The following is a 19,987-nucleotide window of genomic DNA, read 5'->3' as shown; positions in this document are numbered from 1 at the left end:
ACAATTTTTTAATTTTTAAAAAATTTAAGTCAAGATGAATAATAAATATATAATTAATTTTAAAATAATTATTAGATATAAATTTTAGAAAAATAAGATATATATAATTTTCTTTTAAAATAATGATTTAAGATAAAATAAATATTTAGAATATTAATTTTTAAAATAATTAAGAGTAAAATAAATATTATGAATGTGCATAATCTCTTTATATATTGTTATTAATTTTTAGATCATGAAATCTAAAAATCATTTTGAAAGTTAGAAAATAATTTCTGAGTTATACAATATAAAAAGGTCAAAATAGGAAGTTTGCTTTATACGAAAATATGAAGCTGTATTCGGGTCAAGTGAAAACCCAGAGCATCTATTCGGATTTTGTAGGCAATTCCACCGAGTATAGTCCTTCTTCGCTGCTACTACTGCTGCATGCGACCTTTATCACAAACGAAAACTAGAAAGCTATTGAACAAGAGTGATCTTCGTTCTCTTTCAGAGTAAAAAAAACAAACACGTTGTTAGCATCTGTTGAACTCATTTTCTTTAACCGTACACTGCCTCTGCGTCTCAACAGCGATATGGACAAACTCACCGAAGAGGAAGTGGAAACTGACCAACTCAGAAGCAGCACCTTCCAACGCTTAAAATCGCACTCGTTGCACCTTCTCGACCTTCTGCAAAACCCTCACATTCACAATCAGAAGCATTGTTCCGTCACCGTAATTCCCCAACTCCTTCGTTTCCTTCACATTTCTTCGCCCTCTACTTTACAGCCCTTCTTCGAGTAAGCTACCTCTTCGCAAACTCTACACCCTCTATAAACCCTAATTTAAGACTAATTTTAATTTGATTAACATCACATGAATTCGGCTGTATTTTTTCTTATGTATTGTCGTGTGGAATTTTGTTATTTGAGGTTTAACTTTTTGTTTAATGCTTGTTTTACTCATTCTCACCTTTGGATGTGGTTTTTGTTTCCCAGCTACGCTCTCTTTCCGTTACTCCTGCTACTGGATGCAGCGGTTCAGTGTAGGTCTACGCAGAAAATCAATTCTCAGGAAAATTATAATATGCCTGGTGTTTTGAAAACACCTGTTGAAGTGAGTGATGGCGTCGCTGAAGGTGTGGTTAAATGTTTAGAAGAGCTTCTGAGGAAGTGTCGTTTGAATTCTGTGGATCAGGTGTGTGTGCTTATTGGTTTATGCGTTTGACATTTGGTCTGGATGGATTGTATGCAAATTATGGTTTATTACATTGGGATTTTATTTGCTTTTGTTTATTGGTTGAGTAAAATCGAACTGCCAGTGTTGAGTGTGTTGGATTAGTTGTGAATTGAAAGCTATGCTGCTCTCTATCATCATTAGGGAAGGATGACGAACAAAAGGAAACAAATAAAGAGCAGAAGGAATCTAGGGACGTGTGGATTTTGGGATACTGGTCTAAATGCCCAGAAACTGAAGCTGCGCTGCGTTGTACTGCAGCCTTTAGGGTCAAAATGTGGAACAAGTGTAGATATATTGTGCAATATTATTAGTTTTTGTTAATTGTTTACCTAAGTCGTTTTAAATGCTCTGTAATGTAAGGGGGGTTATATGCTGATCGTAGACAGTGATCCAAGCTTACTTACCCTTGATAATTTGGGGTCACATTGAAATAGTTATGCGCCATTTGTTTCAGAATAACTAGTGGCATAAAACGGTGTATATATGAGATTTATTTTTTGTTTATATTTTTGGTAGTGTTGCACATTCTGTATTTTGTAGGCTTTAAGTAATTTGCAAGTGCCAATTTGACTGGTATTTACACCGTAGCTGTATTAACTCACGACTGCTATCAAGTACACACTTCTCATTAGGCTTGAACAGCTGTCTAAACTCATAACTAAATGGTGCTTGGTTCGAGATTGAAACACATGATACTGAACGTTGGTATTCTTTCACAGATGGTTGTGCTACTAAAAAAGTTAACATATGGGGCCATGTTGTCACCCTCCGAGGCTTCAGAGGAGTTTCGTGAAGGAATTTTGTTGTGTGTCAAGGCACTGCTTTTGAGTTTATATTCTTGTTCCAATATGTCTTGCGTGTGTAAACAAATTCCTGGTTTGCCGGCACTTTCGGATGGAGATAATAATGATAGACTTCATAAAACTTTCATGAGTGATTCGGAATCAGGAGAATGTTTACTTGCATTTCTTCAGTCTCAATTTGCATCAGCAGCTATTGGACACTGGATATCACTTCTTCTTAAAGTATGTTGGTTTTTGTTAGAGTTTCTTGGTTAAATTCCTATTCTGTTATGTTTTTATTTTATTTTTCGGGTGGGGTACTAAATGGAAAATAGCATCTTATAACAAAATAACCAAAATGTATGTAAAGTATATAGCACTTCTATTGTAGAAGAAGATAACTTCTTCAAGTAATTAAGACATAGATCTTTCTTTTTTAAAAGGGAACTAAATGGAATATCCCCATCCTCTTATTTTTTTTTTTTTCTGAAATTTAGTTGCCACATATTATTGAATTTATAATACCAATTTGGTCTTATGAAAAGACTGCAGATACAGAGGCTGCCAGGGGACAACAAGGTTCTGCAAGACTTCGAATTGAAGCATTCAAAACTCTGCGGGTGCTTGTTGCTAAGGTAATGCAATGAAATATACTTTTTGAAACACTTGTAAGAGTTATTTATTCATTTATTGCCAAGGAAAGATAAATTAATATAGAGATGAATGGACAGTAGTATAAACAAAGGAGGTTAAGATATCCCCCTCATAAAAGATGAAAAAGGGAAAAAATACAACCAAGTTTATCTGGGAAATAAAATAGTCATCTCCCTGCATGTTTGATTGGACTTTTCATAAAGAAGCCACAATAGGAAGAGAACCAAAGTTATAAATGAACACTATGAAATAACTGAATTAACAGGGTTCCATCGTATAGGTTTACCTTTTATTGCATCTTTGGAACCCTCTGAAGTTGTTCTATTTTCTTACACAGCACAAAATGCACACCTGGATTTTGGTTGAGTGGAAATTGGGAGAGTTAAAAGTCTTAAAATACATGAAGCGAGAGACTTTGCCCTCTTTACCAAAACTAGTTTTCATATATTTTAATTTCTTCCTAACTAGATGTAAATATGGAATGAATCAATTGGTTGTGCTGGTTTACTTTTGTAGGTTGGTTCTGCAGATGCATTAGCATTTTTTTTACCTGGCTTTGCTAGTCAGCTAGCTAAAGTTTTACTCAGTGCAAAAATAGTGATAAGTGGTCCTGCTGGGAATGTGGATTCTATTGACCAAGCAATCAGAGGGTTCGCAGAGTTTCTGATGATAGTCCTCCAGGATGATGCTAATGCATATGCCCTGGATATTGAATCATCTTCAGACTTTGATTCAAATGAGTGTAACTCAACACTTTCTCTTTTGGAGGAGCTTCGTCACTTGCAAGTTAAAAATTGTGTCAATACAAAAGCTGCAGAAGATACAGGTGTTGAGTCAGAAAGAATCTCTTATTCCCAAACTCAACTCCAAGAAACAGGGAATACTGATCCTGATAAAGAGAAGTTGTCTTTGCACGTGAATCGAACAAAAGTTTGGATGCAGAGGACATCAGAACATGTAAATAAGCTGTTGGGTGCAACATTTCCACACGTATGTTTCATGATGTTAGTTTCCTTGTCTTTTTTGCCAGCATTGGATGTTTGAAACTGTAGTGCTACGTGTATCTTTTGATATACAATGTAACTTTTTATTTGATCAGTAAAATCATTGAATTTCAGATCTGTATTCACCCTTCACAAAAGGTGAGAAAGGGACTTCTTGATGCCATAAAAGGACTGTTGTCAGAGTGCTTCTACACACTGGGGGAGAGTAGACTGATGCTTTTGGTGAGCTCTGAACTGGTTAACTGGGAATCATGTTAGGTTTGTGCAATAACCATTGGTATGCTTTATTCAGGTTGACGATTCAATGTTATATAATAAAAAATTGCTGATGGATGTGTAACTTAGTGCAATCTAATCCTTAGCAAGCACTTAATAGCAATACTGGGTTGGATCCTTGTGAGTTTCAGTACTCACCGCATTCTGTTCCCCATTCCCTTTATAAAACCGATAAAAAACAGTTATATCTTATCCATTACCATAAATAAATAGGTTGAAAACCAGGTTCTTTCTCTTGGATGGTTTAATGAGTGAAGATATTATTTAAAATCGTTGACATTATGCTCCAGTCAAAACACCAACAAAGTGAGTACTGTTGGGTAGAGCCTTTTTGTCTTCAATAATGGGTATAGCCTCCTAAAGATGCAAGGGTAACACAAAGGTCCTTCGATGGGCAACAAATAGTTTATTCGCCCACGGCCAAGTTGTGGGCAAGTGAATGAAGTTGGCTTACACTCAGGAATTTATTGTCTTTAGTTGCACTTTTCTGGTCTAGTGAATTAGAGGGGTGGGGCAACGCATGTTTTAATTTTTTCTCCTGCTGCTCTTATTAATATTTCTTTAAGTTCATTACATTTTCTTTTTCACCCTTTTTTTTCTCTGATTATTCCATGCAAGCCCATGGATCACTAGTTAAACTTTTTTTTTCATGGGTTATGACTTAATTTTCCATATCAGATTAAGATGTGTGACTTGTACGTGTATCATAAGAATTAAATCTTATTTTTTGTTTTTATTTCTCCATTAAAAAGTTATATAATTTAGAGTAAAGTTATCGTTTTATATTTTGTGGACTTATTTATGAAAGAGTATAATTAGAATGCACTAATGGTGTAAATGTTTCTTACTTAGCCATCCAATCACATTGCCCCGTATGCTAAATTTGTTAACTTTGTAATGGCTACTTCAATAGACATAATTGAGAATATTACTGGTTGATTGACAGTGTATAATTGTTTTGTAATGAACTGCCTGAAAATTAAACTCTAAGAAACTTTGTTATTTTTCTCTTGTTATGGAATATTTCAGAAGATATGTATCTTGTCAAGTAATCTTCTTTATTTTTTATTTTAATTCATTTACTAATGATTCAGGAGTGCTTATGTGCCTTGGTCTTTGATGTATCCAATGACGTGTCTTCAACTGCACAAGATTTCCTTGAGTATTTGTTCTCACAAAATTTGAAACATGTTATAAAACAGAATGCTACTGAGATTTTTATGAGGTTCATCTTTTACTTTGGACTCGTTATTCATTGAGGATAGTTTCCCACTTCGGGTTTTTTTTTTTTTTTTTTATCAGAAATATTTCCTCTTTCATGTTCAGGCACCTTGAAAAGCTTCCCAAGGTAGTACTTGGCGACGAGGAGTCACACGCAGTGTTACATGCTCAGAAATTGCTCACAATAATACTTTATTCTGGTCCTCGTCTATTAGTGGCTCATCTTCGGTCTCCTGTACGTGCTTCTATAGTTGCACACATTCTTTCATACGTCTATTATAATTTCTCCTGTTTTACATTCATGATTTTTTTTGTTTCTTAAGATATGGTTATCTTGTTTTGGAATAGTGGAAGAAACTAATTAGTTGTACAGGGTAAAAAATGGTGTATATTCTAAATTGTAATTTATTTTTTCTTTGGTAATGAAAGAAATCATTAAGATAAAAAAGAAAAATACAAAGGGAGGATAGAATCTGCAAGGACTAAAACTGGCACAGCCAAAAGTAAACTGATAAGAAAACAGAAATAAAGAATATGCAGAGTAACATGTCAATCTAACAAGGATATCCTCCCAAAAGACCATATGTAGAACACCATGAAGCTAGAAAATCTGCTCTATCGGAAATGAACTCACTAAGAGATTAACATCCCAAGGAGATTCTCACATTTCTTTCCAACCAAATATTTCAAAGAACTGCAACCTGAGAACACTGCCAAAGCTTTTCTTAAAAGACTGAAAGTCAGAAAATTCCCTATCACTTTTCTTAAAAGTGAAAATCCTAAGATATAATTGAGTGAGTTAAAGAATAGAATTGAATAACAGGAGCTTTGTGAAATAGAGAGAGACTACAAAGTCTAGGAAAAGCCATTTATATGCCAAAGCAATATTTTTAGATGCCAAATTATATGACCCAACCTCCTTTTTTTGGGTGTACAATAAACTTCCCTAGTACCTAACTAGGTGTAGTTGTGTTAGTTCAAAATATTATTTAATTTAAAGATAACATCAATTGCACCTGACAAGGCATCTATATTATCTTGAGAACTATGATTTTATTGCTAGAATATGTTTAAAATATCTCATAAATAAGCTTTTTTCTTTTAGAATATTTAAGTGTATTTTATCTTGGGAGTCGTTTTTTAATTTCATTATACTTCATTACTGGCTTCCTTATTTAATTAGTTTTAGTGTGTTTCTTTATAGTAATCTTGAAGGTTCAAATGAATATCTGAAAAGTATACCATTATTAGTCTGTTGGAATATTTTAGATGATCTTTTTGGAGTGTTTTCCATATTTCATTATATTTCAAGATTTTTTTTTATCTCTACTAATTAGGACCACGAGTAATTCTTCCTGTTTATCCACTTAATCTAAAACATTACGTTGAATATAGTACAAGTTGTAAAATGCTCTGACACTTCATATAAAGTCACCTCTTCATTGTTTAATCTTGCATGCCTAGGTTTTTTTGCAATGAAGTATTGCTTCTCATACTATTGTAGTTAAATGTTGAAGATCTCTCATTGACTAGAGAAAATTATAGTATATAAGTGGATGTAAACCTTACTTTATTAGTTTGTTTTGTGAGGTTGAGTGAAACTAAAATGCACATTTTCTAAGATGGTATCTGATATTATCCTTTCGATGTTTGTTGGACTTATCATGTCACCTGTTATTGGACTACTATTAGACCACCTACAAATATTTTGTCTCTTGCTTCAGATGTTCAGTCTTCAGCATGAGCAGGTGTGCTGGAGATCCTGCATTGACTAAATATATTATCAAATTGTAGTATATAAGGAAGTGAAAACCTCACATTATAGATCGATTATGAGCCTGAGTTAAGTTTAAATCCCACATTTTCTGAGATAGAACATAGGTTATATCTCCTTTATATTTATATTTTTTTTTCTATTGATTTACTGCAATTAAACCCGTTGTCATTTTTTTCTTTCATGGACTTCTGTTCTGATGCTTGGAAATGACTAGGTTGAAGCTGCTAGATTCCTTGATTTATTTGCTGCATGTCTAAGCCATAATTCAGTGTTTTCTGGTTCGCTCAGAAAACTCACTTCAACAGAAAGATCATCTGCCTTGGGATATCTTCCCTCCATTGCGGAGTTGAAATCTGGAGCTAATTTCTTCAATTATAGCCCCTCTCTTGTAAGTTCTGGTTTATCTGAACTCCCTAAATGCAGGCTTATTGAGGAAAAGAGTATAGAAAAACCAGTGAAAGGTGCTCAAAATAACTATGAGCTTCCTCGCATGCCCCCTTGGTTTAGTTATGTTGGTAGTCTTAAGTTATACCAGTCTCTTGCTGGGATTCTCCGATTTGTGGGTTTATCTTTAGTGGCAGGTGATTTTCAATTCAATGTTCTTTTTCTCATATCCCTTACGGTGTTTATCTTCAACCTGGATTTACTTGTATTACCTTTGTTTTTCGCTGCTAGATAATATAAGTGAAGGGCTTTTGTTACATGTGATTGAAGGCCTGCTTGGTTACTTCCGTAAATTGATTTCTGAGCTTCGTTTGAGAGAATACAATGAAGAAAGCTGGCAGTCTTGGTATGACAGGCATGGTTCTGGACAGTTATTGAGGCAAGCTAGCACAGCTGCATGCATGCTAAATGAGATAATATTTGGTATATCGGAACGAGCAAGTAATGATTTTGCTAGTATATTTCATAATTGTGCATTTCATACTTCTTTCTGGAAGATGCCCAAGGATAAAGGTGTAAGGAGTTATTTAGTTGAGTGCATTGGTGGGATCTTACATGAGTATTTAGCTGCTGAGGTATGGAATGTTCCAATTGATTGCGGAACTGCTGACTTGCCGCGGAATGCTGTGGTTGAAGAAGATATTAGCTTATACTTTTTCCAAGATGCTGCAATGCTGCGTGAGGAAAGAAGCTATTTTCATAAGCTGACATGGCTATTTATTCATCATGCTTTGGTTTCCTTTTCATATTGACTTCTGTAGAAAATTGACATAAAATAAAAAATGGTTTATTTATTGTGAAACAGGTTATTATTGATGGAGTAGGAATCTTTAGTGTGTGCCTTGGAAGAGATTTTGTTTCTAGTGGATTTCTACACTCTTCACTTTATTTATTGCTGGAGAATCTTAGTTCTTCAAATTACAGAGTTAGAAATTCAGCAGATTCTGTCTTGCATATACTTTCAACCACATCTGGCTTTCCAACTGTTAGTCATGGTCTTTGTTAATTTTCTAATTTTTCAATGATTATTATTTATTGCTATCTTATCTTATATATATATATATGTATATATATATATATATATATATATATATATATATATATATATATATATATATATATATATATGTTTATGTAGGTTGGGCAGTTAGTTTTGGAAAATGCAGACTATGTGGTTGATTCAATATGTCGACAATTACGTCATTTGGACCTAAATCATCATGTGCCAAATGTGCTAGCATCCATGCTGTCCTACATAGGAGTGGCTCACAAGATTTTGCCTCTGCTTGAGGAACCAGTATGACCATGGCCTCTTATTGCCATTTTAAGCAAACTACCTTCCTCATTGTTGGCTATGCTGCGATAATTCTTCTTTTGCCAGCATGCTTAGACTTTATTTCCTAAAGTCTTGTGGTCTAACTATTTGTAAATGAACAGATGCGCTCTGTGTCAATGGAACTTGAAATACTGGGTAGACATCAGCATCCTGATCTAACTATTCCATTCCTAAAGGTATGTTGCAAGCTACAACCTCTAAAATTGTGCTTCCATTACCTTGTTGAGTGGATTTTAATCACACTATTTCCTCCATCTTTTTATATTCATCTTCACCTGGTAGTAATAAATCCTAATGCCATCATTGAATCCAGGTTTGGAACAGTTTTTCAAAATATCTACATGAGATATTTACCACTTTTTTATTTAGCGATAGATATGGCTATTCTTTTTTCAATTTGTTTCTTATTTAGTTAGCATGCATCTCTGAAGGGCTTTAGGTTTCAAAGTGTTTACATAGTTCTAATATCAGTTAGTGCACTGTAAACTGGTTCATCTCAGGCTGTAGCAGAAATTGTGAAGTCATCAAAACGTGAAGCTTTCCTGTTACCCACTCGGACAGAGTTGTTTGCCAGAGATGTCAGGTCTATAATCTCCAATTCTGCTGAAACTAAGCAAGGTTTGGAATTACAATCCATCATTTAGAGTTCTTTTTTATTTCTCCAGGAATCATTGACTTGGACACACACACTCGTAGATGTATACATATAGTTGGGAAGTAGTTGTATTGGAAAAATGCTATATGTCGTACTTATCAAAACGTATAAGTTGGCCTTACAACTTGGGCAAAACCAAACATTATAACATAATATTGACCTAGACCACCCTACCCACATTTACCAACAACCTCCTTCGATATTGTGCAGTGCCACTGTCGGTGCGGCTGATGCTGCCATAACTGCTTATGTTGTCACCACTGCTGACTGCAAGTTCACCCTACCCACTTTGAACCAACAACCTTCTTCATTATGTTTTGTTAATATTTTAAGTTTTGAATTTGAAATTTGGGGTGTTTTAACTTGATTTTATTATTAACTATTATTGTATTTCATTATTTTTGCTTTACAATTATATTTCTAGATTTTTTTGAAGTTATCTATATGTATATATTGTATTATTTTTATCCACGATGCTTCTGCCATAATCTATTATGGCTTTTGATATATTTTCATAAAGGATTTTTAGGTCCCCCACACTTTCTCATTATCTGATATGATAGCATTAGTTAGCACCACAATACCCAAAGATTTTAGGCATTTCCTATATCTTTATATACCAGCCTATCTTGGAGCCTTTTGAGGGATTTGAGGATACAAATGACAACCTTTGTTAATCAATACAAGGAGTCTACATAAATTGATTAAACACACTAACTATGAAAGACAACCAAGTCTTGAAATTTCATGAATTCGACTTTCGACCAAAGAAATAACAAAATCAAATTCTTTTGTGAGCCTTCTAAAACAGAGTCCAACATTTCACGATGCAAAGATGAGTCTCCAACAACAAAAAGAGAATCAATATGTGCTTTGATGCGAAGTAAGAACTCCTAAACAATGCTACTATCCATTAATGAATGATGAAGTTTGTCTCGCTCTAGTGCAAGTTTTATGATAGAAATAAGTGTACTTTGTCTCGTACCTTGTAGTTTTGCTTCTATTTTTGACTGGTGTAAGATGATCCTAATGATCATGCAAAAGTTTAGGAGATGGGGATGAAAAATATGACATAAATGAATTAGTTCCAAAACAATGTTATTGATAACGGATAACGGATTATATCGGTGACCCCAAAAACCTTTATAAAGTTATAACGGAAATCATAACGGGTTATGGCGAAAATAATGCGGTATAGAAAAAATAATACCCCCCACATATAATTTTAATACAAAAATAATGATATTGAAGTATTATGATCATTGGCAAAATAGAGAAGTAGAAAAAAATATTGAAAAAAGAAAAAGAATTGTAGGTGGCCAGTGGCGGCAGCTTCTGGTGGTGTTTGGTGGCGGCAGCGGCTGGCAATGGTGGCTGGCAGTTACAAGAGTTGATACTTGATGTTGAAAAGTAATGTTGAGAAGGGAAAGGTTAAAAGGAGATTTTCTTCTATAGTAACTTTGGGTAAAAGAATGTGTTTTAAGTTAAAAGAATTTTACTGCTGCAGTAACTTAGGGTAAAAAATTTAGGGTAAAAAAAGAAAATAAGAGTGAAAGAGTCGGTAAGGTTAATTAAACAAAGTTTTAGTGGGCCTGGCCCATTTTTCAAAGCCTCAGAACCCCAATGCAATTAGGATTCTCTGTATCCTTCTTTCTCTCACTTTCTTCCACGCCCTTCTTTCTCCCACTTTCTCCCATGCCGCTACTGCACTTCCATCTACCATTTCTTCTCTTTTTGTTCAAGTAACTGGCTTTTTCCATTTTTCAGCCCGATTTTTACGCCATGACCGTTCCGCCACCGCCACCCGCCATGTCTAAAGCGGCCACCATGAACCACCATGGGAAATCCAATTTGCCTATGCCTTATTGTGGTGGCAGGTCGGGAAACCGCTACCGGTTTCCGCCATGGCGTAGTACTTTGGATTCATGTTCTATGCCAATTAGTGGACCAATATAACGTTTTTGTTTAACAATCGAATTGAAATCAAAGGTTAGTGAATAATTTAATGACATGGTTAATTGACTTGAAGAAGTAAGGATAAAGGGCATGTAAGAACAAATAGAATAGATTTTAAGTTTAAAGAAGGATGTTGAATATAGAGAAAATAGGGATTGAGATTAATCTCCCTTGTGTATAAACTACACATAGGTTAATCTATTTATAGTAGAGAGGTATAACAAAAAAGAGTAACTAAAAATAAATACAGTAAATGGAAGATATTGTTTGATATTGTGATTAACAATATCTAACAACATCTTAACAATATCAAACAATATCTAACACTGCCCCTCAAGCTGGAGCATACAAATCGTATGTGCCAAGCTTGTTACAAATATAATCAATTCTAGGCCCTGTAAAGACTTAGTAAAAATATCTGCTAACTGATCACTTGAGTTAACAAACTCAATCTTGATGTCTCCAGACATGATCTTTTCCCAAATGAAATGACAATCAATCTCAATGTGTTTGGTCCTCTCATGAAAGACAAGATTAGAGCTAATATGAAGAGTAGCTTGATTATCACACACAAGTGTCATTTGAGTGACATCTCTAAATTGTAACTCTCTTAGCAATTGCTTGATCCAAACAAGTTCACAGGCAGCTGAGGCCATAGTTCTATATTCTGCTTCTGCACTAGATTTTGCCACAACACTCAGTTTCTTACTTTTCCATGAGATCAAGTTACCACCAATAGAGACACAATACCTAGATGTAGATCTTCTATCAGAAGGAGGTCCTGCCCAATCAACATCTGAATAACAAACAACTCTTGTATGGTTATTAGAACCCTATAACAATCCTTTTCCAAGAGATCCTTTAATATACTTCAAGATACGAATGACTGCACTCCAATGATCTTCACATGGGGAATTAAGAAATTGGCTTACCATACTGACTGCAAAGGAAATGTCAGAACGAGTAACTGTAAGATAATTCAATTTCCCAACCAATTTTCTATACTGCTCAGGATCAGATATAGGCTCCCCCTGATTTGGTAGAAGTTTAGTATTGGGATTCATGGGTGTATCAATATACTTTGCACTCACCAACCCAGTTTCCTCCAAAATATCCATGACATACTTCCTCTGAGATATTACAATACCATCATTGGACTGTGCCACCTCAATACCCAAAAAATATTTGAGTTTGCCAAGATCTTTGGTCTGAAAATGGTGATAGAGATGTTTCAACTGAGAGATGCCATGGTTGTCACTACCTGTAAGAACAATGTCATCAACATATACTATCAAGTAAACACATCCAACACTCGAGTGTTGATAAAAGATAGAATGATCTGTTTCACATCGACTCATACAAAATTGTTGAACAACATTGCGAAACTTTCCAAACTAGGCCCTAGGAGACTGTTTTAGGCCATATAGGGATTTGTAAAGACGACATACCATTCCAGAAGACTCCTCCTGATTGCTCCATATAGATTTCTTCTTGCAAATCACCATTGAGGAAAACATTTTTAACATCCAGTTGATAAAGAGGCCATTGTTGAAGAGCAATTATGGCGATAAATAAACGAACAAAAGCCATCTTCGCCAGGGGGAAAAGGTATCTCCATAATCCAACCCAAAAATTTGAGTATAACCTTTGGCCACAAGACGAGCTTTGAGGTGATCAATAGTACCATCAAGTCCAACTTTGATAGCAAACACCCACCAACAACTTTGATGAGTTCTCCTTTTATTTTAAGAGTCAATCTTCACCTCTGTCTCCATCCAATCCTGTCAACACTCCTAGTACATTTAATGTTCCTGTTGTTTGTGACCCTCTTACTGTGTCTTCTTCACCATCAGTTCCTACCCACAGTCAGCTTCTTCTCCACTGCCCCTTCAGGTTTATAGTCACCGAAACTGATCATAACCACCACCATGTGACTCCACTCAAGTGCCAACTACTTTGTCTCCTCCTACTTTGACACCTGAGTCTGACCTTCCTATTGTCCTCCGAAAAGGTATGGCTTGCCACAATGTTCACACTCATGTAATGCATAACAATTGTCAATCTTGTGACCTAGCTTGCCACAATGTTCACAGAAGCAGGTGTATCAGTGTTGGGTTTTTTTGGTACACGCAAAAGAGTAGAGCAGGTCGAAGTCAAGGTGGGAACAACTGGGAAACTCAAAATTTGATCATGAATATGTCAATATTTATCAGCAAGTCCGTGTAATGCTTCTAGCATGAAGAACTTTAATCGTTGCGCGATCTCTGTGGCAGGGTCAAGGGAAGGAGGCAATAATTGAACTCATGAAAAAGAGCGTGAATTTTTCCCATATAATCTGTCATAGAGGCTTGATATTTAGAGGCAATAAGATCTGCAAATTAAGAACAGACACCATAGAGACGTTGAGTATCATTGGTGTATAATAACTTGGCATACTCCCAGATTTGAGCACACGTTTCGTAGGAACGAAAAATCAGCTTTAGTGAAGGGTCAAGAGTACCCTTAAGAACCACACATAATTGAGCATCAATTGTGTTCCAACGGTCGTCCTCAACAGGAGTGAGAGAATGTGCTTTCGGTGCAAGATGATCAAGATACATCTGACTTTTAAGCCATAATCTGACGTTTGGTGACCATGTGGCATAATAAGGGCCAGTTAACTTGTCAATGGATAAGTGCACATTAACATAGTGTAGATGGAAGGATCAAACGGAACACTGGCAAAAGTGGAAGTAGTAGAAGAAGCGGAAGAAGTGGAAGAAGTCATGAAGGGAGGTAGAATAAACCCTGAAAAAAAACAATGTCTCAAAGCAGAAAACAAAGTTGCAACCAGGTGAAACCTGAAAAAAATTGCGAAAGAGGCTTAGGACTTAGGGCTAAAGGCTAAGGGTTTAAGAAAGACGAACTATTGCAAGGATCCCTTCTCAACATAGAGAAAATAGGGATTGAGATTAATCTCCCTTGTGTATAAACCACATATAGGGGAATCTATTTATAATAGAGAGAGGTATAACTAAAAGAGTAACTAAAAATAAATACAGTAAATAGAACAATATCAAACAATATCTAAACAATATCTAAACAATATCAAATAATATCTAACAAAGGAGAAAATGAAACTTCAACTCCCTAAGAAGCAACCTTGGATCCATTGTCTAAGGTTATAAAGTGAGGAAATTTAGAAGAAAAAGTGGAAGAGGACAGGGTGGTATTATAAAAAATATGATCAAAAGTACTTGAAAGAGTCTTCCACGAATTGTGTTGACTAATTGGGGTTTGTAGAAGGTTGTGCTATACTTCTGAATTTTAATCTCAAATATTCTTGATATTCTTTATCAGAAAACTTTGAAAACTTTGATTCAATTGTTTGAGATTTGGAGATATTGACTCCGTTGTTAGGAAAACCATATCAAGAGTATCAATTGTCTTGAGTATGACCAATTTTCTTACCGTAAGAGCATTAAAGACATCCTTGACTACCAAGTTCTTCCCTGTTGCCATGACTTCCCTTTCCACAAGTAGACACCATTGTAGAAAATTCAGTAAATTCTTGAAGACTTATGCTTTCTAGGGTCGAGACACGAAGTATTCGTGTCGTTAAAGTTCATTATTATTAATTATTAGCTGATAGAAAAATAAAAAAGTTAGCCCGTTACAAACCACTGAAACATGAATAAAGTGATAAAATAATTAACTAGCGAGAAACCAACAAAACTGCGTCCCTCTAAACCCAGACGCAGGGATAACTTGATAATCAACTGCATGATTTTATTTTATGATTGAAATTCCCATAGAAAGAGAGGCGGGGGGAGGAAGAAAAAACTGTTAGTCCTTGCATATATCAAGATCGTCTAGATTTTCTAAAATTTCTTGCTTCATGTGTAAACTTAAAAAGAGATTTTCTTAAAATTCCTAATCCATGAATGGATAATAAAGGTTTATATTAGTATTCAAGAGAGTATTATTTGATCTATTATCAATCCATTAAATAAATGAACATTTGTGTTACTATATCAGAATTCATAAAATTTTACTTTCCCAAACTTGTTGGGATCTTTAAAATCAATGACATTAACATGAGGTCTTAGCCACTCCACCAACAAACAACTATCTTCTAATTCTTCAGATTTCAGTTTATAATAGTATAATGCTAGAGTGATAATAATTGGTAGTAAGTAATAATTACATAATATGAATTACTGTTGCCTTAATTTTACTTAGTATATCAATCATTTATATGTTCATGTTGTTACGATTACCATGTCTCCCAAGTGCTAGGCCTCCCAAGACTTTATCGGGTTCACACCCATAATTTTATTATTTAAACTGTTAATTTCCTTGATTGTGTTGCTATAGAACAGTATAATAGGACTTATATTGGTGCTTTTGCATCCAGATTATGTGATACCTGTTCCCTTGTGGTAATGGTTGTTTGTCAATTATTATTAAGTGAAGAGTTTTGCTTGTAGATCAGTGGGAGGACATTTTATTCAAGTTAAATGATTCAAGAAGATATAGACGAACAGTTGGTTCTATTGCTGGTTCATGTGTTACTGCAGCAATCCCACTTCTAGCATCTATCAAGCAAGAGATATGCTTAGCTGCCTTGGATATAATTGAGGTATCTTTTGATTGAAATGCTTAGCCATTGATGTAAATATGAGTAGCATGTATTCTTTTTCGGTACTTCAGGCAGTTTTGCATGCTTTTTCATGAATTGCTGGACTCTGATCAGCCATTTTGATTAAACTGCAAATTTAAAAATAGAGATGAAAGATCTGAACTTCAGATTACAGACAATGCTATAAAAGTGTAAGAAAAAGAAGAGGATATGCCTATAGGGTAACTTTTATTTCACTGTTTCAATATTTTTTGTTTTTAATTAGAAATAGGATTAAATGGTTTAAGCTTTAAAACCAGTTTCATACAACTCATCTCTCTTTTTTATTTATCACACATATTTAGGTATATTTGAGTGCTTTATTGTACAGATGTTTGTATTAAGGTTTTTTTTAAGCATTTTTCTTTATATAGGTGCTGTGCTTTGTTTTGTATTTCTGTTATCTAGGAGGTTTATTTGTTGACACTTATTGAGTTCAGGCCTTTTTAGCATCTCTGACATCCTGTTCCTAGTTCCTTGCGGGAAGATATATTCTACACAACTTCCATCAGTAATGAATTATTTTCTTAACCGAAAGCAAATCCTTGTCAAGGACCTAACGGGATTTTATAAAAATAAAATTGTATGGATAACTATTCCAAATGACACGGGGTTCTTATATCGCTGAATTTGACACAAAATGGCAGGGCTTTGGAAAGTGGTTGTCTGTTATTATTTTCCTGCTAGTTCGAGTATGAATCTAAAAATATTTTGAACAATAAGATATATTTTGTATTTTTCTTATTGCTATTTGGATAATTTCTGGTTTAGAGTGGAACTTTGGCAATAGCAAAAGTAGAAGCAGCTTATAAACATGAAAGGGAAATTAAAGAAGCAATTGAAGAAGAGTTAGAATCACTGTCACTGTGTCAGCTGAAGGATACTTTGGAAGCTAATGAAGAAGGGGCTGACGAAAACAGGCTACTCCCAGCAATGAATAAAATATGGCCGTTCCTGGTTACTTGTATTCAGAACAGGAGCCCGGTGGTGAGTAGTCTCTCATTGACGGTCATTTCTTAATTTTTTGGATGATTTTGCTTGAGATATTTTATGGATGCAACTCATCATTGGCAGGCTGTGCGGAGATGTTTGAGTGTGATCAGCAGTGTAGTGGCCGTTTGTGGAGGAGATTTCTTCACACGTCGTTTCCTCTCTGATGGGACTCACTTTTGGAAACTTCTGACCACATCCCCATTTCATAAAAAGTCATTTTCCAAAGATGAAAGGATCCCTTTGCAACTACCTTATAGAAGCAGTTCCATGAGTTCAGAGGGTTCATTGGCTGAGACATCCTATCTCAAGGTTCAGATTGCAGTGCTAAACATGATTGCTGACTTATGCCGTAACAAGAGCAGTTCCTCTGCATTAGAACTTGTTCTGAAGAAAGTTAGTGGTTTGGTTGTGGGGATAGCCTGTAGCAGTGTTGTTGGACTTCGGGATGCTTCTCTGAATGCCCTCCATGGACTTGCATCTATTGATCCTGATCTTGTATGGCTTCTCTTAGCTGACATATATTACACTAAATATAAAGAAAATTTGCCTCCACCTAGGCCGGAGTTACCACAAATCTCTCAAATTCTCCCTCCTCCCATGTCACCCAAAGAATATCTGTATGTGCAGTATGGAGGTCAGAGCTATGGTTTTGACATAGATTTGGCTTCTCTGGATATTGCTTTCACAAGATTTGACTCTCAGCATCAAATGTATAACTAAGATCCGAATTAACGTGTATAATATTATTTCTGGCTTTTCTATCCTATCTTATGTTTAGTGCTGATTTGGATTAATTTTAAATGATTTTTTCGCAGAGAAATTAACTTTTTGGAATATACTAGAGTAACTTTTGCCCGTGAGGTAGCCTAATTCGGTGAGCCATTTGCATTTTTGGAATTATTTCAGAAGAGAATTGTTTGTAACACACTCTTGTTGACACATATCTTTTGTAATTTCTTTACTTTCAATTTAGTGAAAATTTACAAAATGTTATTTTCTTGCATGTTTGTAACAAATGTGGCAGCTGTGCGATCTTCTATGGCTGTTCAAGCCTCGGGTCTAAGTAACATGGTTAAGACCTTTCCCCTTTTAATTAACTTACAAATTGGCTTGCATAGTTTTCCATTCAAAACCTTGTATAGTTGGAATATAAAAAAGTTGAGTGGGTTGCCGAAACAACGAGGGAATCTAATATTTCTAAGCTTACACTTAACCATTCTTAAAAACGACCAAACTTCCTCTACTTGTCCCATAAATTTTAAAAAATTCAATTTACCTTTTATTTTTTAAATGATAATCAAGGTTCCATGACTCCATTTTCGATATGAAAAGATGCATGGTGTGGTCCCATCTGCAGGAGTTTGTTATGCTGCACTTTGTTTAAATACATTAGTTTCTTAGTTTTATATGCTTTAAGTCCACATTAAAACTCTTAGCATTTTAGGTTTAAAATATTTTTTTAGTTTTTATCTAATTTTCATAATTTAGTTTAAGTTAAAAATAAGTGTTGTCGGACGTAGTACCCTTTTAATGGGCACAAACATGAAGCTTACTTGGAATACCCCTAGCTTGATGTTTCCACCTTATTTGGAGGAGAGGGACCTTAAACCAAGACCCACGCATTTGGGTTGGATCTTGAATCTAAGAGAGGTTATCTTTGAGCTTCTAGAAGTGCTTCAACTTGATCCTTAGGCTTGGAGGGCAAGGATCTGCCCTAGGTTCGAGAAGAGTGCATTGTATTTCTCTGTGGGTCTCTACCCTTGCCTATATAAGGGAATCTTCCCATCTCTTGTAAATAGTTAAATATTTTGATTAAAAATTGTTCATATTTAGCCAGCCATGTGTACCTCACTCTTCTAAGCAACTTTGTTTAGACCATCACTTAGTAGTGTGTCTCCTTCCTTCTTTTCTTTCCTCTTTTCCATTTTATCTTTTTATTTTGATGTTTTTTATGTTCTTTTCTTTATTGTTCGTGCCCCATATACTTGGTTTATTATCATCTCTTCATTATATTAATCGAACCATTTTTTTTCCACATTTTAAGCTTATGTAAAGTGAATCTTCATATTTGGATAATCTAAGGGATTATTTTCGTGTTCTGTGTGGATCTTTTTAGAGTTTTTATAATCATAAATACCGTATGAATTAAAGTAAAATGAACCATTGTCATGGTGTATCAAAATTTTTCACAACATTGGTCTTAGAATGTTTATACAAGTTTGTCTGATTACACAAATTTCGTTCAGTTCTTTACTAACCAGCCAAGTTCCACTAAGCAACCTAACGTTGCAAAGTACAAACAACTATTCTTTTACGAAGCCATTTTTACCTTAAGAAAATATCATTTCAACAAGTCATTTCTAGCTTAACATGAATGTTTTGTCAACTCTCAATTACTCATGATTGACCCTATTAAGTATTCTTTAAATAAGTTATTTATGGCACAACCAAGTATTCTTTCAACAAATCACTCATGGCTTAACCTAAGTATCCTTTGGCTCCAATCACTATTGGTGGCTCTAATCAAGTATTCCTTTCACAAGTTATTATTAGCTTAATTAAGCATTCTTTTGACAAGTCACTTCTGACTTATACAACACGGGTTTTAGTAATCAAACATATCACAATTTTAACTCATTAGAAAGGGTAATATGTTTCAACGTACACGATGGATAAATTCTCTTAGCTAGTTTGCTATTAACACATCAATGTTCTTTCTTGCAATTACAAGACCATGAAGATTATGTTATTGTTTTAGTTCAACTTTTCGCGTCTTCAACAAGATCTTATTTATATATATATATATATATATATATATATATATATATATATATATATATATATCTTAAGAGAAAATATTTGTTGCATGTCTCTTGTAGCCGTTATGAGTGTTTTAAAAAATTTCAACTTCTTTTTTTGAAGGCTTAAAGATGTGTTAAATGTTTTTCACATAGAATTGAATGTAGGTGCTTTCTTTGTTAATGTCATAGAGCATGATAATCATGA

The 19,987-nt window shown here is 34.7% G+C and overlaps 1 protein-coding gene across 4 annotated transcripts; it reads left to right on the top strand.

The window, feature by feature from the left end:
- The first annotated feature begins 363 nt into the window (after positions 1–363).
- On the top strand, positions 364–17,747 carry LOC114173385 (TELO2-interacting protein 1 homolog). Of its 4 annotated transcripts, none has more exons than XM_028057746.1 (18): positions 364–784; positions 983–1,181; positions 1,943–2,248; positions 2,551–2,640; positions 3,176–3,649; positions 3,778–3,885; positions 5,034–5,164; positions 5,266–5,395; positions 7,152–7,514; positions 7,723–8,064; positions 8,187–8,366; positions 8,520–8,678; positions 8,819–8,893; positions 9,218–9,335; positions 10,184–10,255; positions 15,798–15,949; positions 16,760–16,975; positions 17,063–17,747. In XM_028057746.1, exons 1-18 carry the CDS (start codon positions 579–581, stop codon positions 17,699–17,701), a joined length of 3,960 nt encoding a protein of 1,319 aa, XP_027913547.1. In that variant the 5' UTR covers positions 364–578; the 3' UTR covers positions 17,702–17,747. The 4 variants fall into 4 exon arrangements, with proteins under 4 accessions (XP_027913547.1, XP_027913548.1, XP_027913544.1 ...); XM_028057747.1 differs by having other exon boundaries at positions 365–784; positions 7,152–7,325; XM_028057743.1 differs by having other exon boundaries at positions 365–784; positions 7,152–7,518; positions 7,613–8,064.
- Positions 17,748–19,987: the final 2,240 nt, after the last annotated feature.

The sequence above is a fragment of the Vigna unguiculata genome, chromosome 2 (genome assembly GCF_004118075.2).
Source record: "Vigna unguiculata cultivar IT97K-499-35 chromosome 2, ASM411807v1, whole genome shotgun sequence".
Lineage (NCBI taxonomy): Eukaryota > Viridiplantae > Streptophyta > Magnoliopsida > Fabales > Fabaceae > Vigna > Vigna unguiculata.
The sequence above is the reverse complement of the archived record's forward strand: the minus strand, read 5'-3'. Positions and strand labels throughout refer to the sequence as shown.

What these genes read in the sequence shown, in the direction of transcription:
- LOC114173385 (XM_028057743.1), top strand. Translation starts at nt 579, where the DNA reads ATGGACAAACTCACCGAAGAGGAAGTGGAAACTGACCAACTCAGAAGC. An exon ending in CTGCCTTGGATATAATTGAG is followed by an intron (nt 15,950 to 16,759) that starts GTATCTTTTGAT and finishes TTTCTGGTTTAG; the next exon opens with AGTGGAACTTTGGCAATAGC. An exon ending in TTCAGAACAGGAGCCCGGTG is followed by an intron (nt 16,976 to 17,062) that starts GTGAGTAGTCTC and finishes CATCATTGGCAG; the next exon opens with GCTGTGCGGAGATGTTTGAG.